This window comes from Gossypium hirsutum, chromosome A10, assembly GCF_007990345.1.
Source record: "Gossypium hirsutum isolate 1008001.06 chromosome A10, Gossypium_hirsutum_v2.1, whole genome shotgun sequence".
NCBI classification, from domain to species: Eukaryota; Viridiplantae; Streptophyta; class Magnoliopsida; order Malvales; family Malvaceae; genus Gossypium; species Gossypium hirsutum.
The window spans coordinates 87,617,894-87,637,056 of NC_053433.1; the positions used below are offsets into that span (position 1 = coordinate 87,617,894).

The 19,163-nt window shown below is 31.9% G+C and overlaps 1 protein-coding gene and 1 long non-coding RNA gene across 3 annotated transcripts; both read right to left on the reverse strand.

Moving 5' to 3' along the window:
* Positions 1–5,826: 5,826 nt before the first annotated feature.
* LOC121208346 (uncharacterized) lies at positions 5,827–7,944 on the reverse strand. The gene is made up of 3 exons (XR_005903325.1): positions 7,780–7,944; positions 6,404–7,696; positions 5,827–6,295 (listed from the first exon to the last, which is right to left on the reverse strand). It is a non-coding gene; the product is annotated as an uncharacterized lncRNA (long non-coding RNA).
* A 6,933-nt stretch (positions 7,945–14,877) lies between these two features.
* On the reverse strand, positions 14,878–19,163 carry LOC107896820 (zinc finger CCCH domain-containing protein 48). 2 transcript variants are annotated; one of them, XM_016822101.2, is made up of 9 exons: positions 17,945–19,163; positions 17,577–17,688; positions 16,657–16,920; positions 16,369–16,554; positions 16,153–16,254; positions 15,919–16,065; positions 15,550–15,729; positions 15,350–15,447; positions 14,878–15,220 (listed from the first exon to the last, which is right to left on the reverse strand). In XM_016822101.2, exons 3-9 carry the CDS (start codon positions 16,915–16,917, stop codon positions 15,172–15,174), a joined length of 1,023 nt encoding a protein of 340 aa, XP_016677590.2. In that variant the 5' UTR covers positions 16,918–16,920; positions 17,577–17,688; positions 17,945–19,163; the 3' UTR covers positions 14,878–15,171. The 2 variants fall into 2 exon arrangements, with proteins under 2 accessions (XP_016677590.2, XP_016677591.2); XM_016822102.2 differs by lacking the exons at positions 17,577–17,688; positions 17,945–19,163 and adding an exon at positions 17,032–17,523.

The following is a 19,163-nucleotide window of genomic DNA, read 5'->3' on the forward strand; positions in this document are numbered from 1 at the left end:
TTTTCTACTGAAAGAAAAAACAGGGCCAAAGTGATTAAAAGAAAAGAATTAGAACTAAAGTGAGAAAAGAGATAAATATTAGGGGTTAAATCAATCATTATGACATTTCATATTATAATACTAGAAATCTGTTTGTGTAATAAATTATTACCCGTACTCGCTGCGTGCTTGTCGTTGAGATAATAGCCCAAGGGGAAGCGTTTGATCAGATGCGGGACCCGGTGAATCGGCTTTGATAGGTCTAAAAAGCTATTGCTAATTAATCACGTACTAGTTAGCGCGTCATTAAAACTTTGATATTGAACAAAATTAAGAATTACAAATATGAAGCGTATAAAAACTACGCTTGTGGATATCACCGTAAAGTGCGCCACTAGGCGCTTTTTCTATCCTAGCGCAAATTTTCGCATGCCATAAGTATCAGACACGAATTTTCGGTATTACCCTCGGCTGTCCTTTTCTATTACGAGTAAACCAAGAAGAGTTGACGTTACAATTTGGAGAAATTGGTCTTTCCACAGTCCACGCCGTCCAACGGAATTCTGCGTGCACATGTGTCAACCATCAACGATCATTATTATACTGTTGATATTTTTGGTTTTCTCTTTTATTTATTACGTCATATTAATGATGTGCTGATGTTAGGTGACCTGGATGCCAGTTTACCTACCTACCGCGCTGAAAGAGAAACGCCAACCCACGCGCTAGTGAATTCAAAACGGTGGCGTTGATGAGTGAAATGGACGCGCATAGGCACGCGTAGAGTGGGAATGAAACGGAAAACCAGTTTGGCTCTAGTCCGAAAACAAGGGCTAAACTTAAACCAAGAGTTAAAAGAAATGTCGGGTCTAATTAATAACGTTAATGATAATTGATGAGCAAGTGATGACGGCCACGATTTCCTATCTTTCTCAAATCATGCGCATTTTATGGATTTTTTTATTATTATTTAAAATGATGATTATATGATATAATAATACCTTTAAGCTTTGTTTTTAATAAATAACAACGGTTTACTATTCTTATAATTTTATATTAAGTAATGCGTTTATTTTACTCCTTAACAAGATATGCTTATTCTTTTTAATGTATGTCATGAAAAATAATATAATTATAATTATATTTAATGCATTCTAATAATTTAATAAGTGAAAATTATGTATAATTGCATTTATGAAAATTTATCTGAAAATTTACGAGGTAGATTTTATAACAAATATTTTTATTTATTTTTCAATTGAGTTGGTATTCGATTAACTCATAACACCAATCTATTTAGAGATTTAAGTATAGATACATATCAAACTATTAAAATACATAAATAAATTGATAATTAAAATATATTTGAATTTTGTTTAAAAACTTTAAATATAAATACATAGAATGTACAAAATTAATTACTAACTGAAATCCGGACCTAAACTAGAATAAATCTAGAAATGTCCAGATTTAATGAAACTTAAACTTAAATGAAATTAATATTAAAAATTCATACATAAATAAAAATATGCAAAATCTCAAAATTTCTATTAAACTATGTAATGAAATTTAAAATGATAAACTTAAGGAGTTAATAAATTTGATTTAATTAATCAATCAAATTAAAAAAATTAGTATTAAATATTTAACAAAAACATCATTTTCTTTTGATGATAAATTTCATTATTTAAAAAAAAAGTTGAACAAAAATAAAGTCATGAGTTTTGTTTCTTATTAATTTTTTTTTTTTTTGGGAGGGGGTATGAATGAAGATAATAAAACCCTAAAAACAACATAAAGTATAAAACAGCATAGCTTAGGTTAATAACTAACTTGTATTAAATTCTAAATTAAAACATAGACAAAACACGCGTTTCTTTCATTCTTCAAATAAGAAAAGCATGTTCTGGCAATTAAAAGGAATGCCAGCATCATTCCTTAACGGGTTTTCTTTCGGCACCTACATCACGTCTGGTCTCCATAATTGGGCTGCCCTATGGCCTGATTTTAAAACATCACACTTCAGACTTCAAACTCTTTCTGTTTGGCCCATTTTACTATTTAAAAATAATCATAAATATTTAAAACAACTTCAAACTCTTTCAGTTTGGTCCATTTTACTATTTAAAAACAATCATAAATATTTAAAACATATACTTTATATTTTAACATTTAAATTTAAATAAAAATAATTTTTAAGGGTAAACTATAAAAATAGTCACTTTTGTTTATCTTAGACTTCGTTTGTTTGCCAGTAAAATCTTTTCCGGAAAATACTTTCTGGAAAATAATTTACTTTTCTGGTGTTTGGATGAATCTGTGTAAAATATTTTTTGTTGTTTGGCAGATTTCCTGAAAATATTTTCTGAAAAAGTTGTTTTTACATATATTAATAAATTTATATTTTAAATTATTTTTACATATATTGCAATGATTTATTTATAAATAAATAAATCAATTTAAATATATAATAATACTCAATTATTAAGCTAGAATATTAACCGTCATAAATTGAAAACAACCAAAGTCAAATAAATTATTTGTAATTGTGTTGTAAAAAAATAAAAAACAAGGATTGAATAATTATAAATTAGCTTCCAAACCACAATTAATACTAGAAATTAATAATATTATCCAAATACATAATTAGTAGTACAACACATAATCACAATAACATTGTCCAAGTGCGTAACTAATATTACACCACATTAAAAGTATCAATATCTTCAACCTTGAGAAAATTTTTGAAGCCAAATTTTTCTATGCTTCTTACTTTTAACTAAAAAAAGCTTTGGCCTCAGATTCATGACTCACTAGATAATCAAACACAGAACACAGGAAGTCATCATCAAATCTTTCTACCTCCATCGACATCACTTCTTCGTAAAAATGCGGTGTCTTATCCGCAATAAATTGTGCCAAAGCATTAACAATTTTGCCAAGTTGTTCACCCACAAATTTAATTTGTTCATCAAAGACATTTTCTTGAGCATTTTTTCTTTTACGTTTGGATGTGCCAGATGAAGATACATTTGTTCTTACCTCTTCAGTCTCTTCATTGTCGCAGTCTGTAGGCACTGAATCTTGGTTACCATCATCCAAATCTATGTCAGCAAATGTTCTGGCAAAACTCTCTGTTGCTATATCTTTGCCAACAACCAAAGCCATTTCATCATAATGATCAATGCTTTTATTCAAAAATGGTTCATACTTCTTGTGTGCCTGTTGGATATTATACACAATTAGAATAACAAGTAAAAAAAATTGAAATATACTTAACATATATATACATATATTACCATCACTGCTGCATCATATGTCATTTATCACATGTGACCATTTTCATGTCATCATCCCATCCAAAACCACTTTCACCCTGAATTGCGCATATAATCCGCCACTGGTTTTTTACAGTCCTCAAATGGTTTTCCACATGCTTCGCATCGCATTGGACTTGAAATCTTTCAGAAATAGCTACGCCAACTCGATTAATAGAAACTGCTTTGAAAGTGTTAGAAGGCTTATTTCCTTTCTGGGCCTCCTCTGCTAGAATTTCAAGAAAAAGATGTTCCATCGGTTTTGTCCACCTGAATTGCTTGGAGGTCCCTTCTTTGTTGCCCTTACCCATTCTACATTAATCATTTTCATTGTCAATCATTTCAATATCATTATCCAACCAAATAAATTTAATATCTAACATAATAAATTCAACAAGCTTAAAACATAATAAATTCAATATCTAACAAATTCAAGACATAATAATTTCAAAATCCAACAAACTAAAATTTCAATATCATTATCCAACTAACATTAACAAAAAAAAATTAATACTAAAACATACATAACATAGAAACAATAACCCTAAGCCCTAAACCTACCAATATTTCTAGCCATATAATCAATCCACATAGTTTGTGCAATTTCATCTCTCTTAGCAAACCATTCTCTTGCTTCTTCTCTTTCTTCTCGCTTCGTAAAAGTTGGTCTTATCAAATCAGACTAAGGTTCCTCATCCTTGATTAAGTAAATCACTAAGATCAACTCCCATTATATGATTATGAATGATGCAATAAGCCAAAACTATATCTACTTGAGTTTGAAAATTCCAAAATGGTTTAGCATCTAATACACGAAATCGTTTCTTCAAAATCCTGAAAACACGTTCAATGGTGATTCGCAATGATGAATGACGAAGATTAAAGAGTTCCTTTGTATTTTCAGGCCCCTGATCACTAAACTCTTTTAAATGATATCAGACACCATGATAGGGGCTAATATATCAATTTCGGATGCCATATCTAGCATCAACAAGATAATATTTACCTACAGTTTTACAAAACATAATATTACTAATAAAGTATAAGCTTACTAAAACTATTTAATTCTTACCTTCCGAAATTCTTAATCCTCTTGAGGGTGAAAGTAAATAACTTAGAATACGAGAATCATGTGCACTACCTTCCCAACCAGCTAAAACATAGGAAAATTTCAAATCAAATGTGATGGTAACCAATACATTTTGTGTCGTCCCCCCTTTACGGCTACGAAATCTTCCTTGAATGTTAAGTGGAACGGATGCACAAACATGAGTTCCATCTAATGCTCCAATACAATCTTTAAAATAAGGATAAAACATTGGATTATTTCTGATTTCACTAGGAGTTGACTCATCAAGTAATCTAATAACTAGTTTATACAATTTCAAAATAGCTCTCAATACAACCCTAAAATAACGGTGAATTGTTTCAGTTGATCTATAATATGTAGATCCAATCACTCGAAACCTTACATTATGACCAATTATATGTAAAAATATAACTACTTGCTCCGTAATTTTCACAGATTTAGTTTATTGTAACAAATTATTCCTATTAAGAATATCACACAAATTAAAAAAGGCAATTGGTCTTATCCTTATCACATCAATACAATGTTGATCACCACTATATAAAATACTATTAATATAATTTTCTCTTTCATAATCTCAATTCACACGAGGGTGAGAAGCAATTTCCATCCTAATTTTTAATTTTTTAATCCAAAGAGCCCCAAAAGCTAAAACTAAAGCCATGACTCTGACAATTGTATTTTGATCTTGATTACGATCCATCTACACAAAATAATGCCACACAAATATTTGATCACTACAAAAAATATGCAAGCTTTTCATAAGATCACATATAGTAAAGTTACCATGACTAAAGTGCATACATACATATATGAAAACAACTTGAAAATTTGCTCAAAATATGAAAATGTTTGAATAAATTATAAATCAAAAAATGAGTTTGAACTTAAAAATAAAACCCGTTTTAAAAATATTCGAGCTTTGGATAAAAAAATTTTTGTCTGAACCCGACTCAAATATTTTAACCTAAAATTTTAACCATATCCCTTTTCCCTTACCCGATCTCACATTGCCACTCCCATCACCTAATTCCCCGTCCCAATCTGTTTTTTGGTCAAGCTTCAATCAGGTTCTATTTCTTTTTCTGTCTGTTTCAAATTCTGGATTTTTCGTATTTTTGTGAATTTTTTTTTGTTTATATTTTGTTATTGACCTTGAAATCTAGTCAAGACTTTTTTCTTTCCATATGATTTGCGTAGCGCATTGTTGTTTTTCTGGTAATTTATTAATTGATTATTGTTAAAAGATAAATCCCTTTTTGGTATATTCTTGTGTGTGGGATTCAAAAACTGATGCAATTCAAATCTATATTCCTATTAAATTGGTGATTGTTATGTATACATTTGTGTTTTTCTTAATGGATGAACATTTTAAACTTGAATTTTTGTTTTATTTGTATACAAGCAACAACTAAAAGCCAAGCAAAAACCATGCGCTGTTTCTAAACTTAGAATTTCACTCATGTATAAACACTACATATTCATATGTATGATCATAAATCTAATTATGTATATAGCTATATATAATATATGAATCAATATTTTACCATCTTACACAATATTATTCGATATCTTTACCATACTATTAATAAATTTGGATGCATATTGCTTTGCATTGTATAATAGTATAATAAAAGAAGATACCTAAATTCTCAAGGCTAATAGCATACAAGATGAAAACCCAACAACGCGAACTTAAAAAATTAAATATATATTATTTGACTCATTGATTTTTTTTGGCTTAATCAAAGTGCAACAACTATCAAAGCTACAAAAAACAAAGCAATCTGTAGGTACAAAATGACCCATCCTAAGAACAGAATCCAAACACAGACAGATCGCAGCAAACAAAACCTCAAAATCCCAAATTACACCCACCTGTTGAACCAACCTCAAACCAAACAAAAACCTGCACAAGACACCCCATAAAAAGATTACAAAACCGCCTACAAATACACCTACAATCACACAACAACATCAAACCAAAAATAACCACCATGCTTTAAACATGCCCTACCTTTTCGAACCAGCAACCGCCAACGCAAATGCCATCTTATTCTTGTTCTTATCCACTTTCAAAAAGATACATTTGACTCATTGATAATGCATAGATAATTAATAATAAATTATTAATTCATAATTTAAATATATGTGTCATATCCTTTATCCTGTTTACATTGGGTCTACACAAAAAAAGAACAAAACTTAAGACAACTTAAGACAATAAAAAAAGAACAAAACTTAAGACAACTCATACAGTATTTGGTCAAGAGTTAAGCAAAATGAAAACAAATATGATATAAAAGCACAAAAGCACCTTGATCAATGCTTGTATGAGGGGACAAGAAATAAAAAATAGAGCTCAGTAACGAGTTGAAAGTTACCCAGAAACTAGTTTAAAAAAAAAGTTACCAGAAACAGTATAGAAGAGTCAAGTTGCTTAAGTACAATTTTCAAACTGTAGATAGTGATAGAAGGAATGCAAGTTCCAGAAAGATTAATATAAGAGAACGGTGGTAGTGATATGTTATGGTTTAACAATTAACAAGCATGAAGGTAATTATATTATAAAGTGCATCTATATAAAGCTAGTTATCGTTCAAATTATATCAAGGAAAGATAAATGAATACAAGCTCAAAACCCCCCAAAATAGTTCTCATACTGAGCTTGAGATGATGTTAAAACTAAAATGCAGCTCATGTTAAGTGTCAAAACTGTTATACATTACTCAGAATCACAAAAACTAGATATGGCAGACTAATTAACCCTACAAAGAATGACCACCCATTGCCTAGCATCAGCCTGAACTTATTGCAGAGTTACAAAAGAACTTGACCAACACAAATAGAAAGCAACAAAAACTGAACAAACAACAAGCACAAGAACAAAATTTAAATAAAACTCAAAATTCAACACAAAGAACAAAAGGGTATTCAACAGTATAAAAATTAAAATAAAAATTCTAGGGAATTGCCAAAATTATCGGTTAAAAAGTGGATAAGTAACGAACAAGAAGAAAAAAAAAGAGTTTTAAAAAGAAGAAAAAAACAGAACTTTAAAATGAACATAAAAAAGATGCCATACCTTAAGCCAAGACCCTTCGAAGAGGAAGATTTAAGTGAAACAAAACAACAGCCTTGAGAAGAGAAGATATGTAACGAACACTAAGGAAAAATGAAAATAAAAGATAAAGAACAGAAGAAGTAGAAGGAGGAAAGTTACCTGGATGAAGAAGAAAGAAGATGAAGAACGGCTAGGAAAGATTGGTCACAGTTGGAAAATGTTACAGAGCGAAATGAAACAGCAGCCCTGAGAAGAGAAAATATGTGAAAAACTAAGGAAAAAAGGAAATTAAAAGATGAAGAACAGAAGAAGTAGAAGGAGGAAAGTACCTGAATGAAGAAGAAGGAAGAAGAAGAACGGTGCAAGGGGGAAAGATTGATGAGAGTTGGAAAATGTCTTACGGAAAAAAATTTGTAAGACATTTTCCCTAAAAGCATAGACATTTTACCCGTATTTTTGAAAACATTTTCCGTATGTAAAATGTTTTCAGGCAACCAAACACCATAAAACTAGGAAAACATTTTTCAGAAAATGTTTTCCTGTCAAACAAGGGCACCCTTAGATTAAATTTTAGTCACTTATATTTGAAATGTTACGTTTTAGTCAGTTATGTTATCGTTTTGTTACAAAGTGATCACTCTGCTATTAAGCTCTGTTACCTCTCTAATAGCAGTCCTACGTGGTGGTACAAATGAGTTTTAAATATCAACTTGAATGTCCAACTGGGATAAGAATATATTTTCCTTTTTTTATGAAAATAGAATACAAAATTTTACCCTAAAATCTAATTTTCTACTATTTAAAAGAAAGCAATAGTTGGGTTTTGGAAAAATACAACTTATGTCCATGGAAGAACCCTTTTGTTGAAAATAGATATTTAAAAGCACTTTATCTGCACCCAATGTTGAAAGAGAACAATAATTCTTGATAATTAGTAAAGCATTATCCCACACCAAATACTTAATTAACCTCTATTTGAGACTCAAAAAGGGACATTGAAAGACCCTTATAAACATAAAAATTCTAGCACAGAGGCAACTAAAGTTCTGTAAATGTTGAAAAATAAAGATAAGAAAAAGAAAAAAAAAACATATTCAAATCCTTGTTCTTGGACTTATTGTTCTTGGGGTGAAGGGCATACAAAATAGTGCCGAGAGATTTTTGGGGAGCATAAAAACCTGGGAAATTGAGAGTTTAACATGCCCCTCAAAATCATCATTGAGGAACTTATCATCATCCAACACAGAGATATGAAGCTCCCCCTTAAAATCCTCTACTTTAAAAAATGAATTCCTCACCTCAACTTGTGTTCAACATCTTTTTCACCACATTGGTCCTATACCTCTGTTTTCCTACCTGAAGCTTCACGTATGGATCACTAAAACCATTTAAATGCATTGTCGGTATGTTTCTTGCTTCAATTACGACTACTACCATCAACTTCATTTTTTTATTTTAGGTTTTATTTCAGGGATCAATCGAAAGATGATCCAAATTTGCTATTACTCCCCCAATCCAATTCTAATCAACATTGTTTCCATCATTGATACAAACAAAGAATACCCAAGAATGAACAATGCCACCATTTTATTATTTCCTTCTAATCATTTTCAATTCCTCTTCTTTCTAGGAGAAGGAAAGGAACAAAAAGAGACAAATCCTCTCAAGCATTAATAACCAAATCTAACTCAAAATTGTTCAATTTTTTATTTAATTATTTATGAAAAATCAAGGTAATGCCCAGTAGCATCCCCTTAATTAATCATATAATAATTAAGCATCAACAAGTTTGAGAAATAACAAATCCATAAAACTACATTGGTTGATGATGAAGAAGACAAAACATAGATTCAAAAAAGATGAATAAATAATGGTCACAAGCAAACAAAATAAATTAGACTGAAAAAGAAAAAGAAATGGATTAAATCTAGGAAGTTTATATATTCTACAATTTCAGACAACTTCTTCTTCTCCTTATTCTCTGTTGATGTGCTCTTTTCTTCTATTTTCTGATGGTAAGTTTTCAAAACCTAGCTATTGCTTTTTTTAAATGGGAGAAAATTAGGTTTTAGGGTAAAATTTTGTATTATATTTTCATAAAAAAAATTAAAAACCTATTCTCATCCCAACTACACATCCAAATTGACATTTAAAACTCATTTGAAGAGGTAATGAAGCTTAACGGCAGAGTGACCACTTCGTAACAAAATGATAACATAAGTAACTAAAACGTAACATTTCAAACATAAGTGACTAAAATGTAATCTAAGGCAAACAAAAGTGACTATTTTTGTAGTTGATCCTTTTTTTAAAATTATTTAAATTAAATTTGGATAAGCTCAATCAATATTAAAACAAAAAGTCTTTGTCTAAGTTCGAATGAATTCGCCTTCTCACTTGTCAACAAGTAACCTGCCATCTTTTTTCTCTTATATTATTAAAGGTAAACTACACTCAAGGTCACTAAACTATTAGTATGTTTATGTTTCGATCACTCAACTTTCAAAACTTACAAAATGATCACTAAATTATTCAAAACTTTTCATTTAAGTCACTAGCTATTAAAATCATTGTTGTATGACCTTCTCTGTTAGTGTCACTTGCACCAATCAAAATCTCTCCTTCTTGTTTTGTAAAATCCTATACCCGGTCTGAAAGTTAACTTGATCTATAAGGTATTACAATAGTAAAAATATAACATTTATACAACATCATCAAATAATTCAAATAATATTAAAGCACAATCATTTTACATGTTTTTCAAGAATATCAAGACCTAAATTGAGCATATGAAGCATTTAAAATAAACCTAGAATGAATTTGGATTAAAATGAAAGTTTTGTAAAAAGTTGGGGAAAAACTAGAAACATGGGTCTCACGGTCATGTAGCCAGGCTGTGTGACATAGCCCAGCTTGTGTGGCCAACCATGTAAAGGCTCACGACCGTGTTGCCAAGCCGTGTAACTCTCTGTGATTGTGTGGAATCAACTTGCACCAAAGTTTTCATATGAGACACGACCGTGTGAAGCGACCGTGTGTGACACACGACCGTATGGTAGCCCATGTACCAGGCCATGTGCACCTACAATTACTTCTAAAACAAGCTAAAGCAACACTATTTCTTAGGTACCAATCCAACCTATTTCCTAACACATTTATATGACCCAAGACACCTCTCAACATAACCATTACATGCCAAAAATCATTCAATCAAAAGGTGTACCAATGTGCCCTCATTGACACCATAATACAAACCTAAACAACAATCCACCAAACCAAATTGATCATCAATAAAATTCATTCAAACCATTTACCAATAACTATAAACATGTACCATGAACTTACCAAGCTACCAAAACATACCTTTATATCACTCAAATTCCATGCATTGCCAAACTCAAAATGGTCATTACTACTAAGGCATCAAATTCTAGTTCCCAAGTTAAATAACATCATTTGTTAACACCATCAACCAAATACCAAATGGTAGGAACAAAACATTAATTCAACTTCATTTAAGCCCACAAGTAAATGGTTAAACATATACATATTAACCCTATTTACATATATAAGGACATCCTAATTACATGCCACTTAAAAACGACCTAAAAAGTAAAAAATAACTACTGAAAATAAAACGAATAGTGTGTGATCTCTTGAACTGCTCCAATCGACGTCCCGATTCCAACAGACCTACAAAATTTAAAGCAAACAAGTAAGCTCAAATAAAGCTTCATAAGTTTGTGAAGTTAACTTGTTTTACTCGACAATCTAATTACAACAATGCAAGAACATGTCATGAGATCAACTACCATATAGCTTGAAAACCTTCTTAAACTCATTGTAAACTTAAAATAGTACTTTCTGTACAAGTTATTTGATCCATTACACCAGCACGAAACCTGCTAGGCTCAATGCTTGATAATATACACCGGTATAAAGCCTACTAGGCACAAAACTTGATAATATACACTGGCACAAAGCCTGCTACACTATCTGCCATACAACTCATTTCATTATTAATTTTTCATCAACCAACATTCAAAATTACAAACACCACAATTATTTGAATAAAATAATTATCAAGGAATTTAATTTAACATATTACATACAGTGCGAACTTACCTAAACTGTTTCTGCATCAAAAATGACTCTAAAGTCTAATCAACATTTTTTTTCCTTTTTCGCGTTTGCCCATCGATTGATCTATTTCTCGATCATGCAAGGAAATGTCAATTGCCGAACCTTCAACCTGTTAATAATGGGGGGTTTCGATGAAGAACAATCAAGAATGAAGAAGATCCATCATATTTTCATATTTCTTTTAATTTTTTAATATTATTATAATAACATTTAACATTTAATAACATATAATATTATTTAATTATTATGCATAAACCGTCCACTATGCTAAATTATGGTTTTTTTACCTCATAAACCCTTGCATGTTTATTAATTAAATCATTTAACTAGTAAATTTTAATTGTGCTTAACTTTTACGATTTTTATAATTCAGTCATTTTTACTTAATTAATTATCCAAATGTCAAAATTTTTGAACCAACTTTCAATATACCTGTATAGTTGCTCTGTAAATATTTAATAAAAATATTTAAGGACTCGGTTTACAGAAATGAGATCTCGATACCTCATTTTCCAAAACCATTTGACTTCAGGGGCAAATCACTTGAACTTAACTATTCGTCCAATTAACAAAATTTATCAAATCAAAATTCAATATAATTCTATATTTTACTCGTAAATATTAAATAATAATATTTATGGACTCATTCATCTAATTGATGGTTCCAAAACCATTATATCCGACACCACTAAAAAAAGGGCTATTACACGTTCTCCTTTATAGTTCAATTTTTTTAATGAAATAGCTTTAAACGACACAAATTTAAGAACCAAAATCCAAATAGCTTTGTTCTCCAATCTCTAACACTGACCGTCAAATTGACTTAGATCTAAAGAATGTTCTTCTACTTTCTGTTAAGGTGTTGTGAAATACTTTCTGTTGGGCAGTGATGAGCATTGGTGCTTCTTATGGTGAGTGTTGGGCGGTGATGAGAATTGGTGGTTCTTATGTTACAAAAAAAAAGTTTTAGTCTAATTATAGAGAGGTTCCTGGCTTTAGTCAAAAGTAAAAAAAAAAATATCACATCAACAATCCGTTAGTGGATTAACAAAATTTTTAATGGTCGTGACCAATTCGAGTAATTATTATTTTTAGAGTAGTTAAATTAAAAAAAAATTAGAGTGAGCAAAATAGAAAAGCCACTATTTTAAAGTAACCTGCGATGTAGTTTACCTTTATAATTATAAAGAGCTATTTTAAATGATTCTTATAGTGAATTGTGACACCTTATAAATTTTTATTTACAGTGAATACAATTTTTATCATTATAATAGATAGAATATTTGCATAATTGAAGTTATGTTCATTTAAGAGTTTTTATAACTAACTATAAATTCTATCACAAATATATGCGTATGAAAACCACAAATTCATAACATAAATGTTTGGTTAAAAATAATATACAATAAATAATGTAGTAATTAATAATATGTACACTATTTTATTTATGTACGTACGCTTTGGAACTAAATTGAGACTCAGTTAATAGGTGACTCCAACTCAGTAAAAGACTTAATAAATAATATAGATATACAATTGATGGAAAGAATAAAGTATGAATAATAAAATTAAAATGTATAAATATATCAAAATAAAGTCTTAATTTAGTAGTAAATTAAAAGTTTTATTAACACAATTGGTGTGGGTTCAAATCCTAATATATGTTTATTTTTATTGGTATTTTAAATGAAAAGTCTAGAGTACCCTTGGAATAATATAACTTATTTTAATTACAGAAGGGAATTTCCATGATTTTCTAACCAATTTGGTAACTTGATTGAGAAGGACACCAACTTAATCAGGAGCTTAAATAATAATATAGATTTATTAAGTATATTCATATTAAATGTTAATAAGTTTGAAAATTTTAAAAAACCATAAATAAAAATTCCATACCTTGGCAAATGGCGATACATCTCAATTTCACCATATAGTGGATGATAAGTGGGATTAAATCCTTCATCCTCACTTTAAAATATATAATTAAAAAAAATGTGGTAAACTCATATTAAATATCAAACATTCATAGTATGATACAATTCAATTGATTCACCTTCACTTTAAAATACCACAATTTTAAAAAATTATGGTAAAATCATATTAAATTTCAAACATTCTTCATATGTGATAAATTTAAAAAATTTTAAAATACCATAATTGAAAAAAAATTCATACCTTGCAAAAGGTGATACAACTCAATTTCATCCCATAATGAGAAGATGAGCGAGATTAAATCTTTTACTTTTACTTTGAGAACTACCTTAACTAAATTCTCGAGAGTTTTGTCTAAAAATATAACCATAAATTTTAATCTTGATACAACAATTTTAAAAGAAATTAAATAATATACATAAATTATTAGGAACACTTAAAACTTAATTTCTCTTTAATAATAACTTAATCTCTTGAGCAACACTCAAAAACTTAATTATAACTTAGAATCTTTAAGAGTTTTTAATGAATTAAGTAATTTGTAAACAATGAAAATGTTAATCAACATTTGGGCTATTGACTGAACTTATAACACTCAAGTTTTGGGCGTTAGGAGACGTGGGCCAATTGGCCCAGCTTAATCTTTAATTACTTCTTTACCTTTACTGAAAACATTACTTGTGGGTAAATATATTAAAACTTTTCAAAATTTGTGAGTAATTTAAGAGATTCAATAGCTCAATTTGAAATGTGTAGTTTTTCAAAATTTCTCATAATTTTATATGATTAAATACACATGGTTTCAATAATTATGGATTTGGGTCGGACTGTCCCAACCAGGTTTGGGGTGCCACACCTCTACCTATAAATGTCTTTAGTAACAATGAAGAAAGAATATACCTTTTAAGAATACTAAGCCTACACTCTGTCAACACTCTTTTAGTCCTCCGCCTTTACACTCTCTTCTACACCACTATTCATAATCTCCGACTCTCTGCCCCGACTAAATAAACCGGCCTCCATAGCAACCACCCTTCTCTCCCCTATACTTCTCCCTTACTGTACATTGTATCAATAGTTATATTAACAAATACATTCAGTTTTAAAAAGTCCAGGTAACGTAAAGCTTTATAATTCATCAATTATACCATGACAGTTTGCAAGTCAATGTATGAAGTAAAAAGTTTTGTTCTAAGTCTAAGAGAAACTAGGTTCAACGACTGTTGTTCCATTAACATTGATCACCATTCAACATTACAACCTACAGTTATTCTAATACTTAATCATGGTAGTTCAATTGTATGCTCTTAGTTGTACCTTCCATTTTCACTAACATATCTGCCATGCTTGAATGAATAAAAAAACATTCTCATTCTTTTCAAAATTGAATTACAAGCAGCAGTGCAATTCAACAAGCAACAAACAGGGAATCTATACAAATTGTATATATCAGTATCTATACTTCTGAATATGTATGTGTACAGCCAAAAAGAAGAAAAAAATCAAAATGAGATTAGCAAGCAGCAAGAGATGAGGTGCAGAATTGAAGTGAGAATCAAGAGCTTCCTTGAGGGTTTTGCCGCCATTTCCAAACAGTCAATGAGCCACTTGCATCCCCTGTGAAGAACAGGTTTTTTGTTCCTCTTTCAATCACTCTCACTTCTCTTTTTGAAAATATTCTGCCTCTCACAGAACCTGTCACCACAAAAGGTAATATTCGTTAGTTACTAATAATACCATTCCATGAAGGGAACTTCTTTTAAACCCACAAAACAAAAGGCATTTTTCACACATCGAGATGAAATATAGGAGAATTATACTCACGAGGGCAAGTCATAAAGGCGAACGGTGTCATCATTGTAAGAGCAGAACAAGACTGGTTTAGTTTCAGCATCATTCATTCCACATAATATAAGCACACCCTGCAACCCAAAATTCATTTTAGCCCATTTCCACTCCGAACAACTCCAATATAACATGAACAGGTTGAAGTTGTAAATTCAGAAAAAAGAAAAAGAACATACATTTTCCTCTTTATGAGTATAGAGCACCACCCAATTTTGTCCTTCTGTTGCAAACAAAACTTTAATGGTGCAGTCAAGTGAGCTTGAGAACAAATATCCATTACAATGAACAAGAGATGTCACAACATCAGCATGTCCACTGAAAGTCTTAATGCATTGAAATGTGTCAATGTCCCACACCTAGTCAGGAGAAAACATATATTAAGAACCAGAAATTCAATGGAAGTATAAAAACTGCATAAATGTTGTAGCTAATGGAATTTTAATAAGCCAATAAGTGCCAATTCACATGACTAAGGATTTGAACATTTATTTCAATTCACATAGAATATTTTGTAAGGAAAACACCAGACTAGCAGAGGAACATACCCTGATTGTTTTATCCAGAGACCCAGAAAATAACATTTTGTCTCCCACAGCCAAGCATGAGACAGCTCCATTGTGGCCTTCCAGGGACGCAGCTAACTGAAAAGAATCGGTCTCACAACTTGCTCTCCATGCAATAATACCACCATTCTACAACAAGCAAAGGAATTGAGTAATAACATTGTCTCCAAAACAAGAATTTTAGAAATAAAGATGGCCTGAAATGAGAATGATCACCTGTGCCCCAGCAAAAAGCATATCCCCAGCAACAATCATGGCATAGACTTGCCCAACTGGCCCTTTTAGATTTAATTCAAGGTCTGAGTGAATATTTAATGCCTGCAAGATACCAAAAAAAGGTCTCAATTTAGTTAATGCCAAAACAAAATAGGATAAAATGTATCACACTTAAAGACGATTTGAGGACAATTAACAATTATGTTGGATGCCAACCTTGACTACATTTTTCATGCCAATGAACACCCAGGCACCCTCAGTAATCAAAGATCCAGCTTCATCTCCAAGATTACTAAAATGAAGACACTTTCCAGTGTGGCCGTCCCATATCCGTGCAGTTCCATCGGAGCTTCCAGAATAAAGCTTGTCATGCCCTGAAGGAAGGGCAATCCCTCTAATGGTCTGTTTATATCAAAACACACAGAGAATAACTAAGGTAAGAAACTTGGTTTGTTATGTAAAGGTGTAAAAAGCCCCAAAATCCAAATGAGGGAAAAATAATACCTTCTTGTGGCCCTCAAGCTTTGCCAACATAGTGAAGCCATCCCCAAGAGACCAAGAATGCAAATACCAGCACTTGTCACCTCTGTGACAGTGGCCAGCCATCCAGTACTTGCAGAGTTTATTTTGGTCTGGGGACTTTAGAGTGGAAGGAGATGAAATGGGGGGAGGGTTTGGGTTTCTACGAAAAATATCGTTGGCTTTGGAGTATGAGAATACTCCGTTATTTCCAGCCCGTTTTCTTTCTCGTCCATGTACATTCATTCTCTGTAGGAAAAAAAAAAGACCGAAAATCAAAAGGCTTAATTAAGTACAGCCTAAACCCCCACACCACCCCACCCCCAAGAAAATTAAAAATCAAAAGGGAGGGTAGCAAACCTGAAAGAAGAGATTAAAAGCGCAGCGTGTGACTAAAGAGAAAGTAGAGGTGGGTGAAGAGATGTAAACTTAAGATTGAAAAACAAAAAAGGCAAAGAAAACAGAAGCAAAGTAAAAAGATAGTTCTTAGAGATGATGGGTAAGGGCGAGGGGGTGTTTATAATGGAAGCAAATGTCGGTGTTAGCATAAAAAACTAGCCGTTGGCGCCAGACGACCTGATTTCCTACCAAATTTCTTTCTCACCCTAGTGATTTGAATTGGGAGAGTAAAAAACCTAGCCATAACTGATTAGGGCATCTGGCTGAGAATTTTGTCTAATTGAATGTTATTGTGAGAGTCAGAATAATATTGGGCCCATTTTTTAGCTGATTAGGCGTTCATGGGCTTGTCTAGCCATATTAAATGTTTAAAATAAAAATTGAATTAAATCGTTAAAATCAACACGAGTAGAATCCACAAAGAAAAAGGCTAAAAAAATTGAGGATGAAAATAAGAGAAGGAAAACTAAAAGGAGTGAAAGAAAAGGAAATGTATGCGTTAATACCTTTTGGGGATATTGGAGAGGAGATCATCATCAGATTCAGGTGCATCCAATTTTGGCTTATCCATCCAGAATTCGAAAATAGATAGCAGATATCGCAGGCCCGGCGTGTACCCTAATATTATATTTTATATGTCACGCAGAACAAGTTGCTCTTAGTACTGTATACAATAAACGAGTGAAAAATATAGCGAGTAATTTTGTTCAAGAGAAGTGACTACGACTCTGTATTACTAAACCATTTCAATGAATTTACTCGGGCTATATTTTTTTATTTAGAAATGAAATTATGAACTCCATAAATATTTCTACGAGTTCTTCATCAACAACAACAAGCTTCCAGTTAAAGAGCAAAGGCGACAGATCCTGACCTAGCGAAATTTGATTTTGGCGTACTTCAAGGTTGGCCGCCTCCTGCTTCTGGTAGTGGATCAGATGCTGCGAAATAAGCACCTCGACTCTTTCTTTTCCTTGCTTAAAGGCTCTGCTATTTGCCTTGGACAAGAAAATCCAAGGGGATGCTCTTGCTGCCATTCGTTGAACCAGGAGACACCTGATTCGAAAATTGGTCCGATACACGCTGAGATCCAGCGTCTTGTGTAACGTTTCCATGGTTGTCAGTTTCGGCATGTCTGCACCTGCTTATTAAAGCTGGGTGCTATTTTTGAAGATGACGTTTTAAACGTCCCTACTCTGCTCAACGGTCTTAGCTTGATTGTGGTTGTAATTTTAACATGTTGATCCAACGGTTGTAAATGCCCCTTTAGTGAAATGCTATCAATTGGACTAAGCCCAAACATGAGTATCAAAAAGAAGAAAGTGCCCCAAAACATCAACCAAGAAAATTCTCGTCTTTCAAAAAAAAAAAAAAAAAAGAACCATTTTCAGACATTTTTTTCCGTTTAATTTATTTGTTTATATTAATTAACATCTAACAATGCCAGGATGATATGGTTGAACAGCCAGCATCCTGCTTCATGCTACTGAAAGTTTCACTCGTGTCTTTAAAGGGTACTATTATTTCTTTAAAATCATTCAAATGCAAAGCTTGCAATTGCGGTCTTTGTTGTGAGAACATGGATTGATGACCAAGTATAATCAGATAGGGAACGGAAGTATCAGCTTTTGGAACTTGCTGAGTCATTGATTGGCATTTACCAAAAAGAAAAATGGGATGACAAAAAGAAATGAAACAAGATTTTTATTTCATCAGAAGCGTAGAGACCTGCTAAAAGCATTAAAAAACATGGAATTGTTAGGGTTGGTCACCGGGTTTTTTTCAGCATTTCCTTTCCCACCAAGTATTGGTTTCATCAACTTCTTCAGGACCCTGTTGAAACCAGACCCACAACGCCCTTTACCCACCTGCGCCGCCGCTGGCGGTTGTGCCAACAACTGCGAGCAGCGGCACCTTTTAACCAGGCTGGACTCCGACAGGCTCCTACCCAATATAGCTTGTTTCAACTGCGCCTCAAAGGACAGCCTCTCGAACTGGTCCAGCAGCGTGCTCTGCTCGTCCCCGAATCTTCTCAGACCAACTGATGCTTCCTCCATGCTTTTGTTTTCATTTGCTAAACCCATTTTCATAAA